General features: G+C 35.5%; 1 protein-coding gene across 4 annotated transcripts; it reads left to right on the top strand.

Moving 5' to 3' along the window:
• Positions 1–1,178: 1,178 nt before the first annotated feature.
• On the top strand, positions 1,179–16,521 carry LOC136218839 (uncharacterized). Of its 4 annotated transcripts, XM_066005966.1 has the most exons (22): positions 1,180–1,398; positions 1,815–2,024; positions 2,821–2,877; positions 3,952–3,979; positions 4,065–4,187; positions 4,433–4,544; positions 4,721–4,758; positions 4,896–4,949; positions 5,527–5,598; positions 5,760–5,876; positions 5,984–6,052; positions 7,443–7,522; positions 8,092–8,211; positions 8,303–8,399; positions 8,496–8,573; positions 9,062–9,154; positions 9,260–9,427; positions 11,203–11,333; positions 11,443–11,572; positions 14,596–14,720; positions 14,844–15,026; positions 16,235–16,521. In XM_066005966.1, the coding sequence occupies exons 2-22, from the start codon at positions 1,930–1,932 to the stop codon at positions 16,272–16,274; spliced, it is 2,010 nt and encodes a 669-aa protein (XP_065862038.1). In that variant the 5' UTR covers positions 1,180–1,398; positions 1,815–1,929; the 3' UTR covers positions 16,275–16,521. The 4 variants fall into 4 exon arrangements, with proteins under 4 accessions (XP_065862037.1, XP_065862038.1, XP_065862036.1 ...); XM_066005965.1 differs by having other exon boundaries at positions 1,179–1,398; positions 8,303–8,573; positions 11,446–11,572; XM_066005964.1 differs by having other exon boundaries at positions 1,928–2,024; positions 8,303–8,573.
• The last annotated feature ends 671 nt before the right edge of the window (positions 16,522–17,192 follow it).

Below are 17,192 nucleotides of genomic sequence, written 5' to 3'. Positions count from 1 at the left end.
CCCCAACACAACGATCCATGTTCAATCAAAAGGCTACATATCTCCAACAAGTGTATAATTATAAAGTTCATACATGTCCATCGAGCAACTATATATCTCCAACGAGTGTATAACGTTAGAGCTCTCAAGTGTATACCGGTCGCACGAACTACTTGCAAGTATGAATGAGAATGAGAAGAGATAAGGAATATGTTCCGTTACGAAAATGAGTAACTAGGGTTAAGACCCAATTGATAACTATAAAATAGATAAACATATTCCAAACCTAAAAGTGAGAAACTCTAATCCATATTATTACTGGGAGAGCTCAGTAGCCTCATTCTTCTTTTTTCTTGCACCGTTTCTCTAATCAGTCTTAATGAATGCTCTTAGTTCGTAGATTTATCGTGTCTTCCACCGATTGAACTTTATTTTTTTATTTCAATAAAGTCATTTTGGTTATTTCAGATAGAAAAAATCACATAAATAACGATATGATAAGCACATTACAAATGATTGACTTTTATGAATGATATGACAACCACGTGCAATAAAAGAAATAAAAATTATATTTATTATTTACTTAATTCAACTGTTTGAAATTATTATTTGACAACAAAAAAGTATATATTTTTATTTTTTCAACTGTAAACGGGATATACGTAGTTGTCATGCGACTATCATATTATACGTAAAATATTTCTTTTTCAATTGTACATCACTATTTCATTAAGTGTTACCTAAATTTGTTGAAGTGATTTTATTAAAATAAAAAGTTTACTTCAATAAATTTATTGAAACTTACATTTTTAAAATTTAATCCAAGATAATATCATTTTTTTATTAATAATATTTAGGGTTGGTTAAATATGTTAAGAATACTAACCTAGTTGGGATATCTAACCTCTTAATCGCGCCCCGATCTTTCATTCAAAAAAAACTTAATCCAAGGTAATGCAATTTATTGAAATCAAAAAAACTTAATCCAAGGTAATGCAATTTATTGAAATTGTGCTACTACTTGGACATAAAAAACACAACATAAAATCTCACACTTATCATTTTTTTTGAGAAAATAATCTCACACTTATCATCATTCGGGTAAAAACCGGACCTCCCATCCGGACTGAATTAGACGGGGAAGAAAAATATTGGTTAAATTTTTAATTAAACAAAAAATAAACACAGCCATAAAAAGATAACTCAAAAAACAAAGAAACAGAAACAGTCTCTCTCTCTTTCTCTCTCGCTCTCGATCCCTTGTAGCTCTCTTAGTCGTAGCCTCTTATGCAAAGAGGCCCAGAGAGAGAGACACAAAGACAAAGCAAGATAGAGAGACAAGTTTTAACACTTTCTTCCTTTTCATTGAGGATAAATCGAAAGAGATTTTAGAACAGAAAGATCCCTCGATATTAACAGGTAAACGGATTTCAATAAATTTCGCACTCTCTTTTCATCAAGCAGGAAAATAAATTTTGAAGCCTCGTGTGTGTTGTCTTTTCGCCATCATAACTGAAATTCCTTTTGTTTTTATTCTGTTGGGCAATCACTTCAGTTTATCTCGCTTTCCCGCACCTAACAAACCCAAATTGTTTACAACTTGTCATATCTCTATCACCATCTCCCTTTTGCTATTGCTTTGAGTGTAAAATATCTCTATTGCATTGTGGAAACACTTTTGCATTTTATATGTATTTTCCCCAATTTTTTAGATCTCAATTGCGTTAGATTTGAGGTTTATATTCTGGCCATTGATGGGTTGTCTCATATTATATTACGTAGTTGGTTTTTTAGGAAGAAATATAGATTGACGGGACCTATTTTGGGTTATGTAGATGGGGTGCGGTAAATTGCAAGTGGTTTTTTAGCAATGTGGGAGATGTGGAGATAATTTGTGTTGGATCCGTGTGCACATTGGGTGTAGAGTGAAATTGTTTTCTTGGTTTAGAAATGGAGGATGCAGCAGGGTTGATTGAGGCAGCTGGAGGTAGATTTAGTTCCTTGGAGTTAATTGGAAAAGGATCATTTGGCGATGTGTATAAAGCGTAAGTACCTATACCTTGATTACTACAATTTATTTCAATTAAATCTTGTAGAAAATTGCTTACATTTTGTTTCATCTGTCATTTGTGAAGCCTCCTCTGGTTGTTGACTGTTTTCTGTTTTGTTTAAAGCATATCATTTGCATTTTGCATTATTTTGCTAATAACATATGCTAAAGTTTCTTGAAATGAGAATTTGGGTTCTTTTTATTTAGTCTGTGTAAAATTTATTGGAAAATAAATACTTAATTAATGCTTTAGTTTTGTGATGCACATTATAGTGTCAATCATTACAAATGTCTACTTATACACTCAAAAGCCAGAGTTATGATATTTCGAATAACTCATTTAGTGGTTAAGAAGAACGTGTTATTTTCCAGGAAGTAGCATGTCTCGTTTCCTATTTTAGACAAAATCATTCAAACGTAGAAAATGAGGTTTAATTTAAAGTGCTCCTCATTTCCTAGGGATTGAAGAAAATCTCAAGGAATTAATGTGAAAAGGTGCTGAAGAAGTTTAAGTAATTGAACATCTATACCAGTTTCTGGAAATGGCTTACCATATATATTATGTAATTTTTAAAGTTGGAAGAATCATTACAGTGTTGTTGTGTAGATAATATGGTTAACATAGAGTATCAGAACCTAAAAATATTGCTTCCTGTACCATACTATTATGGGGCTATGTAAATTCTGTTTTCTTACTCTCATTGCTTGCAAAATTGAATGGATATCATGACAAATCCATAGCTTATTTGCATTTGAAGCTGCTATTTCCTGATTCCCTCTTTGACATGCAGGTTTGACAAGGAGCTTAACAAGGAGGTTGCTATCAAAGTCATTGATTTGGAGGAATCGTAAGTGCTTTTTTTGCTTTTGCATACTTAGTAATTAGTTCATTTCTTATGTACTAAATTTCAATCAATTGTCTGTACGTGATAATTTTTTCATCTTCTAGGGAGTTTAGCTAGACAGTATTTCAGTTTGGCAGTTAATGCACGGAAACTCTTCATGACAAGCGTTTCCCCGTTTCCGGCAGATGTGGGAAACGGAAACTCTCGGAAACTGATACGAAACGTTTCCGGGCACGTTTCCGTAATTACCAAAAATATGAAACACGTCTCTCAGTTTTTAAACGGTTTTCCCTTCCTATTTCGATTAAAATTTTGAAAATTCAAACTTTCTATTTGGCAGTCCTGTTTAATCCAAGATTAGGAAAATTGAAACTTTGTATTTGAGAGATAATTACTTCCTTGTATCCTTCAATTTAAAGAACTTATCCATATTTCTTTCTCCTATAATCCTTGTCTCTTAAATCTTGATTGAGCTTGGACTTTCTTCATCTTGTTCTTCAATCTTGTTTTTATTTAATGTATTATTATATTTTTAATATTTATAAATATGCCCCTATATTTTTAATATTTACACGTTTCCCCCACGTTTCCGTTTCCTATATTTTTCAGAAATTACGTTTCCCAGTATCGTTTCCGTTTCAGTTTCCGTTTCAGTTTCTGTTTCCGTGCAACATACAGTTTCTTACTTGTATTCTCGAGTTGACTAACATTCACTTTCAGTCTTAAGGAGTTGAAAATCATTTGAAAATGGCAATAACTATCTTTCTTTGTAAGTTGCTGAAGGGGCAGATTTGGTGATTTAATTTCAATGAATCAACATGTATCATTTACTAATATGTCTGAAGTGAGTCATGATATGGGTCTCATGAAACACATGGACGTGTAGTTAATTATATGGTTTTTGCCTCTCATGGAACCAAAAGAATTATAGAGTAGGAGACTTTTCGTATTGCAAAATTTTGTAACTTCATTAAAATTTCCCCTGTGCGAAGCATATGGAACATTGCTTACCTCTGCTTAGTCTTCTTTTGAATCTTTCTATATGACTTGGAGCTTGATTTTGTTTTTTTTTTGTAGTGAGGATGAAATTGAGGACATCCAGAAGGTATTACTGCTAATCCTTTTCTATATAGTATATTTTGTAAAGTGCGATTGAACAATATTGCTCATTTATCTAATTATTTATGCAGGAAATTTCTGTTTTGTCACAATGCAGATGTCCATATATTACAGAGTATTATGGTTCTTATCTTAACCAGACTAAACTTTGGATAATAATGGAATTCATGGCTGGTGGCTCAGTTGCTGACCTAGTAGGTTACTTCATTGACTTGTTTCTTTATGGTTCATGAATTTTGAACTCTTACGTATAAGATTCTTAATAACAAATGTTGCTTTTGTTTTTCATGTCTTGATTGTGTATATTCAACCATTAACTTTTTATGCTTACATTCAGAGTTGAACTGCTATTATTCAATTTTTAATTTGCTAGTGAAGGTGAAATAATTTTGGAAATAACGAACTATGTACAAAAGCTAATGCATTTTTTCTCTTACAGCTCCAATTGGGTAATCCACTTGATGAAACCTCAATCGCTTGCATTCTACGTGACTTGCTGCATGCAATTGACTATTTACACGTTGAAGGAAAAATTCACAGAGATATTAAAGGTTCTTAACATCTCACATCCCATCGAAATTACGTAGAATATTTTTGTTAGACAGAATTGTGAAAAAATATATGTTTATTTGATATAATTTGTATGTTTTTATCTCATTCTAATTTCTTTTAGTTTGCCTGCTTTGCTTTATCGGTTTCATGTAACCTTTATGCTTAACTCTGGCAGCGGCAAACATTTTGTTGAGCGAGAATGGTGATGTTAAGGTATATATCTTCTATATTATCGAATGGGCATATGAAATTCTTTTAAATCTTTATTTAGTTAGCTGATGAATGACATGTGAATAACTTATGTGCTTCCTCTTTTAAGATTGTGAGCTATTCTTGTGACATTGTTACAGGTTGCGGATTTTGGTGTTTCTGCGCAGTTGACAAGAACAATATCTAGGAGAAAGGTACTCCATCTTGTTCAGCTAAGTTTTGTTCTTGATCCAATAAAAGTGGATGACTTGATGGGAAATTATGTATTGATTCTGGTTGTGGTTTTAGCCTTAAGTTTGGCTGCACATTTTCAGGACCTATATCCCATTGTTTTCTTGTTGGGTGTTTTTATTGCCTGATAGTGCATGCAAGTTTATGCTTTTTGACCTGTACTGCTTTTCTGTTTTTTATTTTATTTTTAATTTTTTTATTAAAGATTAATCTAATAAACCATCTCACAAATGGTAAATTATGCTAGATTTTCTTGATACTTTTATTTGTGACATACTTCTAAACTGTTCCAACTACTGAATGGAGGATGTGATAAAAATTAAAATAACTATTTAGCTGATGACGTATTACTGTACTCTTGCTTTCTTTTACCCTTTCTGAGTCTTTCCTCAGACCTGCCCATATTGTTTTCTTCCAAACTTGAACTTGATACTTTAGAATAGTTGACTTGATATTGAAATTCATTGTCTTGAAACTTTTATTTACTTTGTGTGATTAAAAAAAAAAAATCATCATTGTGCTAATGTTTAACAATTACAGACTTTTGTAGGAACACCATTCTGGATGGCCCCAGAAGTGATTCAGAATTCTGAGGAGGGATACAATGAGAAGGTAATTGTCCTAGAATTTCTCTTGCTGCTATTATTCTTATCAACTTGTCTTCTTTTTTTATCTCTCTCCCTCTCTCTCTTTCTCTACCCAACTTCAGCATTCCCCCTGTCTTTAATTTGGTTGATCATGAAATTGCATCATTAATCTTTTGCTTGGTGCAGGCAGATATATGGTCTTTGGGGATAACTGCAATCGAGATGGCAAAAGGGGAGCCTCCACTTGCGGATCTTCACCCGATGAGAGTTCTTTTTATTATACCTCGAGAAAATCCCCCACAGGTTATAAGTATTCTTTGATAGTGAACTGGTTAACCATTAATCCTTTGTTAGATGGAACTATTAATGTCGACAAGTTTAAGAAAATCAACATAATGTTTCTTCTGCAGCTAGATGAGCATTTTTCTCGTTTAATGAAGGAATTTGTTTCGTTGTGTCTGAAGAAAGTTCCTGCTGAGGCAAGCAATTATCCTCTACATAATTTTTTTTTGCCTCTTTCCATATTGATATTGTGGATTTTGTTGACACTGGTGTTGTGATGGTTCTAATAAGAACTTACATATTTTTGAGCCATGTACATGGACTAAGCATTCTAGGCCAGGATGTCTATGTTGTCACGTAGTTACAAGACATATAGTTATGATAGCCAGTACAAAGTTTATGACATTTTGAAACGGAAAAATGGATATCACCAGAATGTCATGTCAGTTGTTTTGTTCTGAGTTGCCTTACCTTTTGTTCCCATCCATAAATGGACACAGACTTATGGATCTTTAGACTTATAGAGATATGAGGTTACAAATTATTTTGAAGAATATGGCAATGGAGAATCATTAATTGGGATAAGGCGTTAGGCCTTTTTGTATCCTTGCTAACCAGAGAGTCGTGAAACAAACCCAAGAAACAGCCAAATATGTTAGCTTAGCTGAGAGCCAAAAACATTTTCATATAGACAAGCCTGCTAAATAAGTATAAGTAAACTTACTACTTTGATATGTGGATAATAGGTCTACCGTATACAGAATGTGACTCAAATCTTTGTACTCGGACATGGGACATGGTATCAAGGCGAAACAAATCATATTTAAGAAGCGAACATTTGTTTATTATATTTTTGGGTGTAAAATAAATAAGAAGCCCTAAATCTGTTGTCTGAAAGTTTAAGAATAATGCGGGCAAAACTTACATTTTATCAACGTGAGTCTAATTTTCATATTTTGTGGCAAGATTCTGAGAAAATGGATTTTTTTTTGCTAGGTTAATATTATTGTTCTAGGCATGAATATTGTAGGTGCAGCATATCCATTTTTTTTAAGTAATTGACTTGTTAGATTGCTCAGTATGTGTTAATTTGGATTCATGCTCGAAGTCTTTTTTAGTTTGAAGTTGGAAAAAATATTGTTCAACTTGCTACTTGGTTCAAATGGAAGGTTGAGAATTCCAGCATATTGATCTTAATATGTTTTGGGGGCAACAGATCTATTTTTGAAAGAAACCAATCAAATAAATTTATTTTATATGATTACCGGCTTTTTAGTGACGTAAAGTTGGATGGCTATTTCTTTTATTGCGACATCTTGCCATGAGTAGCTATTTGCTCCCCCATATAATACTTCTATCTTTTTATATATATGAAAGTTTTTATGTGGTTTTACTTTATTTTCATGCAATTAATTCTTAATAGACATGTCAACGACCTTTATAGATTAGGAATGCTATCAGGTTTATCTTGTTTCTTAGTACCTATTGGTTTTGAGATGGTTGTGTGATTGAAGTTTTCTGTTATTAGTTTAATCGTTGTCGAATACTTAAATTTTCTTGTAAATTTAGTTGTCAATTTGATTTCAGAGGCCCAGTGCAAAGGAACTTTTGAAGCACCGTTTCATTAGAACTGCTAGGAAAAGCCCAAAGCTTCTGGAGAGAATAAGGTGCAGTATATTGCTCTAGCTCATTGTAGCTATGCATATTCCCATTAAGGAAAATATGATTTCCATTTTACTTTTTTGTGGTTATTGCATCTTGCAAGTGAGCAGGAGCATATTTGTCAAAGGCACTAAGTGCAGGTGCCTTGGGGATATGAGGCACACATTTGTCAGAATGTCATAACATGTTTTTAGTTTTTGCATTGAAGTAATTGTATGCAAATTAATCCAGAAATCCATTTAGGAGTATCATGAGCAATAGTAGTTGATTCAGTCAATTTCATGAAAGAGTACAATTATTTATTGTTGTGCACAAGATCAAAATTATTATTTTAACCTTAACTTTCATCTATGTACTGTGGCGAATATGTACTAAGTTCGCTCAAAGTGCAGCTGTGTCTTTGACACCTGTACATATGAGGTTCCCTAATTGAAACCCTTATGCTTTAGTATAATTTCCTAAGAAATTCTAAATATTTCCGCAGTGTATTTGCCATATCTTTGAATTATCAAACTAGAGGCTCTTTTGTATTGGTGCGAGTATACTACTTACAGTACTGTGGTTATCTTAACAGGGAGCGTCCAAAGTATCAAATAAGGGATGCGGATACTCCCAGAAGTGGTCCAAAAGGAGAAGCATCTGATACTGTGAAGGTTAAGAGAGATGTAACAGCTGAAGGAACTGTCCGAGCCAGGTGGATTGAATATGTTTACTTCCAAATTTCATCAGTTGTGTTTTTTATTCTGATCTAATCATTGGGACTGATCCTCTGGCTTCGCTTGTAGCCGTCAGGGGAAACCGTTGAAAAACGCTGGGTGGGACTTCAGTATTGGTGGTTCTATGGGTAGTGGAACTGTAAGAAGTGTTTTAAGACCACCTCAGGTTAGAGAAAAGAAAACACAAATTTCATACAATAGGGTTACCGGAGCTTCAGAGTATGGTGACCATTTGTTGTCTGGATCTGGAAATGCTCTTCAGGAATCGCCAGAAGTATCTTTTGGTAAAGATGCTAGGGATACATATCGCGATGATCATCAGGACAATTCTCACGATTATGTAAGCATGCCTCTCACTCTCACTCTCTTTCTCATATTCATTTGTCATGGATGACATCGTTCATGTGGTCAGTGCATGTAGATTTTTTGGGGTAAGTTGATTTTCTTTTTTTGAAAATGCAGACTCAAAAGGTTTCCCAAATTTAGACTGCACTGCCCCCCATGCATGTGTGTTTGGGGAAGCGGAAAAACTGACAAACCTAATGCAAAAACTAAACCATTTTTCCACACATCATCTCTATTTATTTTATCAGTCTTATGTTAAAAATATTACTGCAGAAATTAGGTGCTTTTGGCCGGTCAAATTTGATCTTGGTCTAGACTTCTGTTAGAAGTCATTTGTTGAGTGAATTTTTTTAGTGTCTGGTACTGACTCTGCAGAAATTTGACAGACAGTTTAGTTTTCCAGGCAAAACGTATTCACCGCTTAATAACTAACTGATACTCTTGAGATTCAACTGCCTGAAGTTATTGTGTACTTCTTTCCAGGATGAATTATCAGTAAGTGGGTCAGGAACTGTTGTTATTCGAACTCCCAAAGGATCTCAATCATCTACCACTTTTCGAGATCAAAGCAGTCTGGTATAACTCCAATGCAGTTGTGTTATAAACTGGGTATTAATGAGATATCAATTTCCTTCTCCTTTGCTCTATATTTATTTAATTGGATCTTAATGTAATGTGTAGTCTAGCAGCACAGTTGCCTCTTTTGAAGATGCTTCTACTAGTGGAACTGTTGTATTCCGTGGTCAACTTGATGATTCTGATTCTCCCCAGACTCCCAAGTCCAGACTGGGAATACAAGAGAAAACTTCAAGTTCCTCACATGAAGACAGCGCATCAAATCTTGCAGAGGTTAGTTTTGTTGCTTATGCACTGGTTAAATGTTTTCAGGTTGCATTTATTGTAACTATTAATAGATTATGGGTCTGTGAGCTTTAATTGAACATATTCCTTTTCCTGAACTGATCAGAAGTTTTAATGGTGTACCTTTGATTTTGTATGAAATTCATCTTCAGTTGAATTTGATTACACAGACTCTACTTTCAAGGATTTTCCCCTGAATAACCTGGATTTTTTTAATCCAAACTTGTTATATTGAAGCCTTTGAATCTTTTGCTTTTCTTATTTTTCTTGTTTATTTGAAATTTGAATGGAGGAAAAGTACCTTAATCCCTTTGTATAAGAACAAAGGCGATGTCCAAGATTGTGCCAACTATCGGGGAATCAAATTAATGAGTCACACTATGAAACTTTGGGAGCGAGTGATTGAACAAAGGCTAAGGAGGACGGTGAAGATCTCGGAAAACCAGTTTGGCTTTATGCCGGGAAGATCAACTATGGAAGCCATCCATCTAATGAGACAATTAATGGAGCACTATCGAAATAAGAAGAAAGACTTGCATATGGTTTTCATTGACTTGGAGAAAGCATATGATAAGGTACCAAGGGAAGTACTTTGGTGGGCCTTGACAAGGAAAGGCATTTCGCGGAAATATATTGACATCATAAAGGACATGTATGAGGGAGTATGCACGAGTGTACGTACTAGTGTTGGGAAGACTGAAGAGTTTCCTATTACGATTGGAGTGCATCAAGGTTCCGCACTAAGCCCATTTCTTTTTGCCATCGTTATGGATGAACTAACAAGTTCACTTCAAGATGGTATACCATGGTGCATGCTGTTTGCAGATGATATTGTGTTGGTTGATGAGACGAAAGAAGGAGTGGAGATGAAGTTGGAACTATGGAGGCAAACTCTAGAATCTAGAGGCTTTAAGTTGAGTCGAAGTAAGACAGAATATTTGGAGTGTAAGTTTAGCGGCCGTAGGAGTAGGGAGGTAGGGACAATCACCCTAGATGGGAGAGTTGTTCAGGCCTCGGATTGCTTCCGGTATTTAGGATCTATTATCCAAACGGATGGAGAAGTAGATGGAGATGTTGCTCATAGGATTAAAGCTGGTTGGTCGAAGTGGAAGAGTGCTACGGGTTTCCTTTGTGATCCCGGCATGCCTAATAGATTGAAGGGAAAATTCTACCGGACGGCAATTAGACCAGCATTGTTATATGGTACGGAGTGTTGGGCAGTGAAACACTGCCACATCCATAAGATGTCGGTGGCGGAGATGCGTATGTTGAGATGGATGTGTGGTCACATGAGAAAGGACCGGGTGCGTAATGAAATAATTAGGACAAAAGTAGGGGTCACATCTATTGAGAATAAAATGAGAGAAAACCGACTAAGGTGGTTTGGCCATGTGAGACGTAGAGCGCTTGATGCGCCGGTTAGGAGAACCGAAGAGTGGCAAAGGGATGTAGTGGTGAGGGGTAGGGGAAGACCTAAGCAAACTTGGAGGAGGGTGATCGAGAGTGATATGAGTTTATTGGGAATTGAGGAAAATATGGTAGTGGATAGGACGGAGTGGAGGGAGCGAATCTGTGTCGCTGACACGACTTGATTTTCACGGTTTTATATGATGGTTCATGTTAGCCGACCCCGAATCATTTCGGGACTAAGGCTTTGTTGTTGTTGTTGTTGTTGTATTTGAAATTTGAAATCTGCACTCACTAATTTGAACTCTGCCGATATGCTTTTTTATGAAAATTCTTTGGTTAATTTGTCTATGTAGGCAAAGGCTGCAATTCAAGCAGGTTTGCGGAAGGGAAATGCCAGAGAAAGGCCTGGTTTGAACAAGATCCGCAATGATGGGCATGAAAGTAGAAGGAAAGAACAAATGACAAATAGCTCTGATTCTTCCAGGTATTTAACATATTCTGATCGGGCCAAATAAATTGTTGTTTATTAAAATTTATGGGCCAAATAAATTGTTGTTTATTTAAATTTCTAAAGGTTACTGCTTGTACTGTAGAAGTTCTCGTGAATACTTTGATGCAAAAGCATTTCCAAGGTCACGCCACATAAGTGAAGATGAAGATAGTGTGAGAACAGTATCATCATCAACATCTTTATCGGTTTTGCTTATGCCATCGTTAAAAGAGGTGAGTTACTAGATAATGGCATTCATGTTTTTAAATAGGTTTGTGTAATAGCCAAGAACTTCATACCTAATAGCCAAGAACTTCACACCTGAAGCATGCTTCCAAGTCTTCACCCAGAATCTCTGCAAATAGGTAGCATTGTCTAGCTATATTATTCCTATCAGTTAGTTTCTTGTTTCTAACTCTAGGAAGTTGTTCGGAGAGATTCTGAAACGTGTTCATGTCAGGAATGCTTATCATGCTGCTCGGAGCTTGATCTTTTCTAATAGCTTACATTCCCTACAATTTTGGCTTGCCCTTTAACTCATCCATGGATGGCCTAAAATCGATCTCAATTCATGGAATGAAGTCGATAAGCTTGAGTTTGACATCCACAAGTGCCTCATTTTGTAAAGGAAAAACCACTTAAGAAAATATTTTTTTCATAAAGTAAGCCATATTGTGTTTTAAAATATGGATACAACAAACAAAAGAAAATAAAGTGACTTAATCAAAGAAGACATATATCTTTGGTGAACTCATAATTTATGCCCTTTGCCACTCTTCAATCCTTCTAACCGGCGCATCAAGCGCTCTTAGTCTTATATGGCCAAACCACCTTAGTCGGTTTTCCCTCATTTTATTTTCAATAGATGTAACCCCTACTTTTGTCCTAATTATTTCTCTACTCATCCGATCTTTTCTCGTATGACCACACATCCATCGCAACATACGCATCTCCGCCACCGAGATCTTATGAATGTGACAGTGTTTCACTTCCCAACATTCTGTACCATATAACAATACATGTCTAATTGCCGTGCGGTAGAATTTTCCCATCAATCTATTAGGCATGCCGGGGTCGCAAAGGAAACCCGTAGTAGCACTCTTCCACTCCGACCAACCAGATTTAATCCTATGAGCAACATCTCCATCCACTTCTCCATCCGTTTGAATGATAGACCCTAAATAACGGAAGCAATCCGAGCCCTGGACAACCCTCTCATCCAGGGTGATTATCCCTGCCTCCCTACTTCTGTCGCCGCTAAACTTACACTCCAAATATTCCGTTTTACTTCGGCTCAACTTAAAGCCTCTAGATTCGCCCTCTCATGCATAATATTTATGCAAAATTATATCTCAATGTGATCTACATGCCCATTTATAAATTAGGCGTAGATTAATCAATACTTTTATGCCGCGTTTTTGCCCTACAAAACATATTGATAATAAACTACAATTACAGAAGAGAAAGATTATGTTCGCGTAGATGCAATTTTTAAACTTTTGTTACTTAAGCTATTCCGCTGACACGACTTGATTTCACAGTTTTATATGATGGTTCATGTTAGCCGACCCCGAATCATTTCGGGACTAAGGCTTTGTTGTTGTTGTTGTTGTTGTTGTTGTTGTTACTTAAGCTATTCATACTAGTCAGAGTGCTATCTGGGCATATTTGAAGCCATTTTCATACAAGTCAAAATACTGTTTATGCATATTAAAAGAAAGAGAATGCAAATAAAATTGAGAATGAAGAAAATCTTGTATAATTTGCTATTCTAGAAGAAAATTTAGAAGAATAATCTGAATTATCAAAACTTAAGAATTGGATCATAATAAACTAATTCTCTTGTTCCTTGTGTACTTATTTTGTTGAACTGTAGTCTAACATAAGCAACCAAGGATAGAAATCCAGACAGGTCCTTTCTAAACATTTTTAAATCTTTTGCTTCTTTGGTGTTCCATTGTATCTGTTTCCTACAGATGGCGCCAAATGATAGAAAGAAAAATAGAAAGACAGAACAAATAGAGAATATAGGATTGAATTGATATTCTTAATCACTAGAATGAACAGAACCAGAAATACAAAGATAGACTGAGCTGAGAAAGATCTCAAACTCCCACAGGAAGATGAACTTCCCTCCCTGCTCAGAAGAACAGAGCCAAACACTCAAAAGTGCTTACTAACATAATTCTTCATAATCTCTCATTCACACTCTACACCTCTATATAAACTACCTAAAGCACACACTCTCTCTTATAACTAACTCTCACTAGGCTCCAAATCACATATCCTAAATTCCCCTATTGTCCGTTGCTATTAGCATATTCTCTATCATGTTCCTTGTGTACAGATGTTGTTGAACTGTAGTCTAACACAAGCAACCAAGTATAGAGATCAGACCCAGACAAGTTCTTTCTAAACATTTTTAAACCTTTTGCTTTCTCCTCTGGTGTTGCACTGTTTCTCCTTTTATTGTAGTGTTTACATGCTCTTTATGTATTACCAAATGTATCTGGTGTTCAGGTGCTGACCAAAATCTTTCTTGTATTTCCTTTTAATGTCTTCACATATCAAAAGGATTCTTCAGCTCCTGGACTATTCAAGTGCAATTGCAAGTTATTTAAAACTTAAGCTGATGAGTAAAGACTCCAAGAATAGTTTTATTATCTCTAACACTTCCCCACAATCAAATGTCCCTCGCTTCAACTTGAAGTATATATGATTACAGTCACTCTTTAACTTTGGGCTGAAATTTTGATTAATAATTTAAGGTTGTCTGGATTCAAACTCTACACCTTTTAGTCTAAGAGGATTTGATATCATGCAAAAGAACTATTTAACCCAAAAGCTTAAGTTGATGGTTAAAGGCTCTTGGTATAGTTTTTATCATCTCTAACATTACCATCAGATTGTCCACATGCATTTTCAAGTTGTTCTGCAGTCTTGAGATTACACCTCCCTTTTTCCTCTTTTATATCGCAATGATATTAAACAGGTGTTAGTCACGTATGTTAGAAGTTGACAACCGATTCCTTCAACCTAAACTTAAGAGAGCAGAATGATTTGCTAAAAATTTAGTATTGTATATCTTACAGGATCAATGTTGGTAATGACCTTTCGCCATCAAATAAATAAATGCCTGAAATGTTTATACACGAATTTTTACCGATCCTGATAAAAAAAAGTTTTGCAGCTATACAAAAGGGAACAAACTTAAAACCTCTGAATTTCTGATACTGTGTTCCCTATGTTGATGTAGGCAGTTGCTGATGATCCAGAAGGATCAGTTGTGCGTGCTGTTACAAAGTCACTTATTAATATGGAACATTCAAAGCCTGGATCTGCTGATGTTTTTGTTAGAAGTTTGCTTCAGCGATTGGCAAGGTTTTAAAGTTTCTTGCAAACCCCCCTAGAGAAAAGTTTTTTCATTTTTTTCGTCAGTCTTTTTTACTATTATTTTAACTTCTATTTTTAATTCGAATTACTCAAGGTTAGTGGTTAATGCAGTTCAGGGGAATCTTCAATGAAGGATCTACAGGAGTTAGCGGCTCACCTGTTTGTGAAAGGGAAGACCGCTCCTGAAGATACACAGAATGCATATTCAGAGGCTGAAAACAGGAGGAAGCAACAAAACAAGGAATTGAATTCAAATGCGAATTTAAGCCCTCTTGCGAGGTTTCTACTTTCAAGGTTTGTCAAGAGACTTTTATCCTTGGACTCAGTTGATGCATTCTTTTTTGTTAGGAAAAAAAGCAAGGGAAATGAGGGATTGGATATGGAGAGGAGAACGTACAGTGGCAAAAGTAAAGTGCATTCTCTTGTTGATAGTAAGAGAAAACGAGTGTAGTGGTCTTTTTTCTTTTGAGAAAATTGGAGAGAATGATATCTTTTGCACCTGTAGGTTTCCAAATTTGGACTTTTTCCCCTGAACTTCGATTTAGTGAGAGTTAACCCCCCTAGGGGTGCAAATGAGCCTTGGTAGTTCGCAAACTATTCGAGCTCGGCTCGGTGAAAGCTCGATCAAAGCTCGGCTTGATAGGGCTCGACTCGATTTCGGGATCGGCTCGAGCACTAACGAGCTGAGTCCGAGCTTCCTCAGGTTCGGCTCGAAAGCTCGCAAGCATGCTCGATTATTTTTAATTATTATATATATATATATATATATATATATATATATTTCATTGGTTATTATTAGTTTTTCATCACAATCCACAACTCAAATAAGATTTAATCAATACAAAAAAATAACACAAAAAAAAGCTTGTGTTTTCCGATCACAAGTACCATGTATTGTTCTGGAATCTCGACAATAACATGATTGTTTTTTCTTATAAATATTTTAAACTCATATGGAGTATGTTACAAGGCTTTTCTATTTTTTATGCTACTTATTCTATGCATGTATGATGAATTTGGTTAAACCTCGTTAGAAGCTCGATAAAAGCTCGGCTCGGTCAAAGCTCGGCCAGATTCGGTCAAAGCTCGGCTCGGTCAAAGCTCGTCAAAGCTCGATTCGAGAGGGCTCGGCTCGAGATATTAACGAGCCAGTACCGAACCTCGGTTCGGTTCGGCTCGGTTGCACCCCTAAACCCCCCAAACTTTGATTTTTGTTGAAACGTAACTTTTATAGTCTTCCACCTGCTTTATCTTCATGTTTGGAGAGAAATGAGATGTGTTATTAATATTTTTCCAGTCAGTTTCTTTCCTCTCATTTTCCTTCTTCCTAACACGAGAAAATTCAAAATATTCTCTCATTTGGATGTGGGAATTCTTGCTTCTGCTCGATTGGTTCTTCCTTTCTTTCTTCATGTTCCTCCTTTTCAGAGTGCAATGTAAACAAAATCCCCCCAATTTCCATGCTCATTCTTTATTTATTTTTCTTTTTTCTCTTTTTGCAGATGGCAAAGCCAAGTTTCCCGGGATGCAAATCCGACTTAGAGAAGTTTGGAGCTTGTTAACAACTTTGTTTTGTAGTGTGTTAACTGTTGCATTCTTGCAGATTTATGTACATATCATTGTAAGAAATTGTGCATTTGATATCCTACTTTGTATTATGATTATTTTATGTTTTATAGTTTCCATTTGCAGTGGCGAATTGCTGTACAATTAGGGGTTGTTTATTGTTACATCAACAATGTAACTTTAGTATTAACATTAATTGTATTTATTAATAATATTCCGGAAATTTTTTGTTGTATTAATGTTGTCTTCCAGTTCGTTTGCTAGGTTTACCAATTTTTATAATCAAAGTAGTCTTGGAAGCATACGGCCGGGCTAGCAAATAATCTTTGATAACGATGCTCCTTTTTCAGTTCAAATTGTGGAACTGTCAAACTTGAATTTGACCTGAAGATCGCTAAACAATGGTGCCATAACAAGTTTTTGTGGTCAGGAGGACTGGAAATAAAGAAAAGCAGATATGAGACTTGGAAAAAACTGTTGCTCTGGTTCTATCTGTTTGTGTGATAGCCTATGATTTACAAGAAAAATGAGGACTAGAAAAGTAAGAGCTGGTTTACAAGGTTGCACAAGAACAGGGAAGTCAGTAAGTTGGGTTTTGAGTAGGTCTCAGAGTTGGAATTTATGGTACCGATATGAGGCGGACGGTGATGGTTGCGGTTCCAGAAGAGAGCAGAGCTAATCTTTGGAGCAGTGGTGGTTCTGGCTAAATTCTTTTGTTGTTAGGTTTCCGGAGGTTGAGCTTCGTAAGTAAATGGTAAAAGGGGGAAGTTTCTATCAAATTTTCTTCATGTTTCTATTATTAATTAGAATAATTTCCTTTCGGCAATAGTGCTTGAATTTTGATGCTTATGAAACACTTGAAGGTTTCATAACATTTGTTTGGCTTGGCTAGTA

This window comes from Euphorbia lathyris, chromosome 2, assembly GCF_963576675.1.
Source record: "Euphorbia lathyris chromosome 2, ddEupLath1.1, whole genome shotgun sequence".
NCBI classification, from domain to species: domain Eukaryota; kingdom Viridiplantae; phylum Streptophyta; class Magnoliopsida; order Malpighiales; family Euphorbiaceae; genus Euphorbia; species Euphorbia lathyris.
This window is presented reverse-complemented; position numbering and strand designations above follow the sequence as displayed.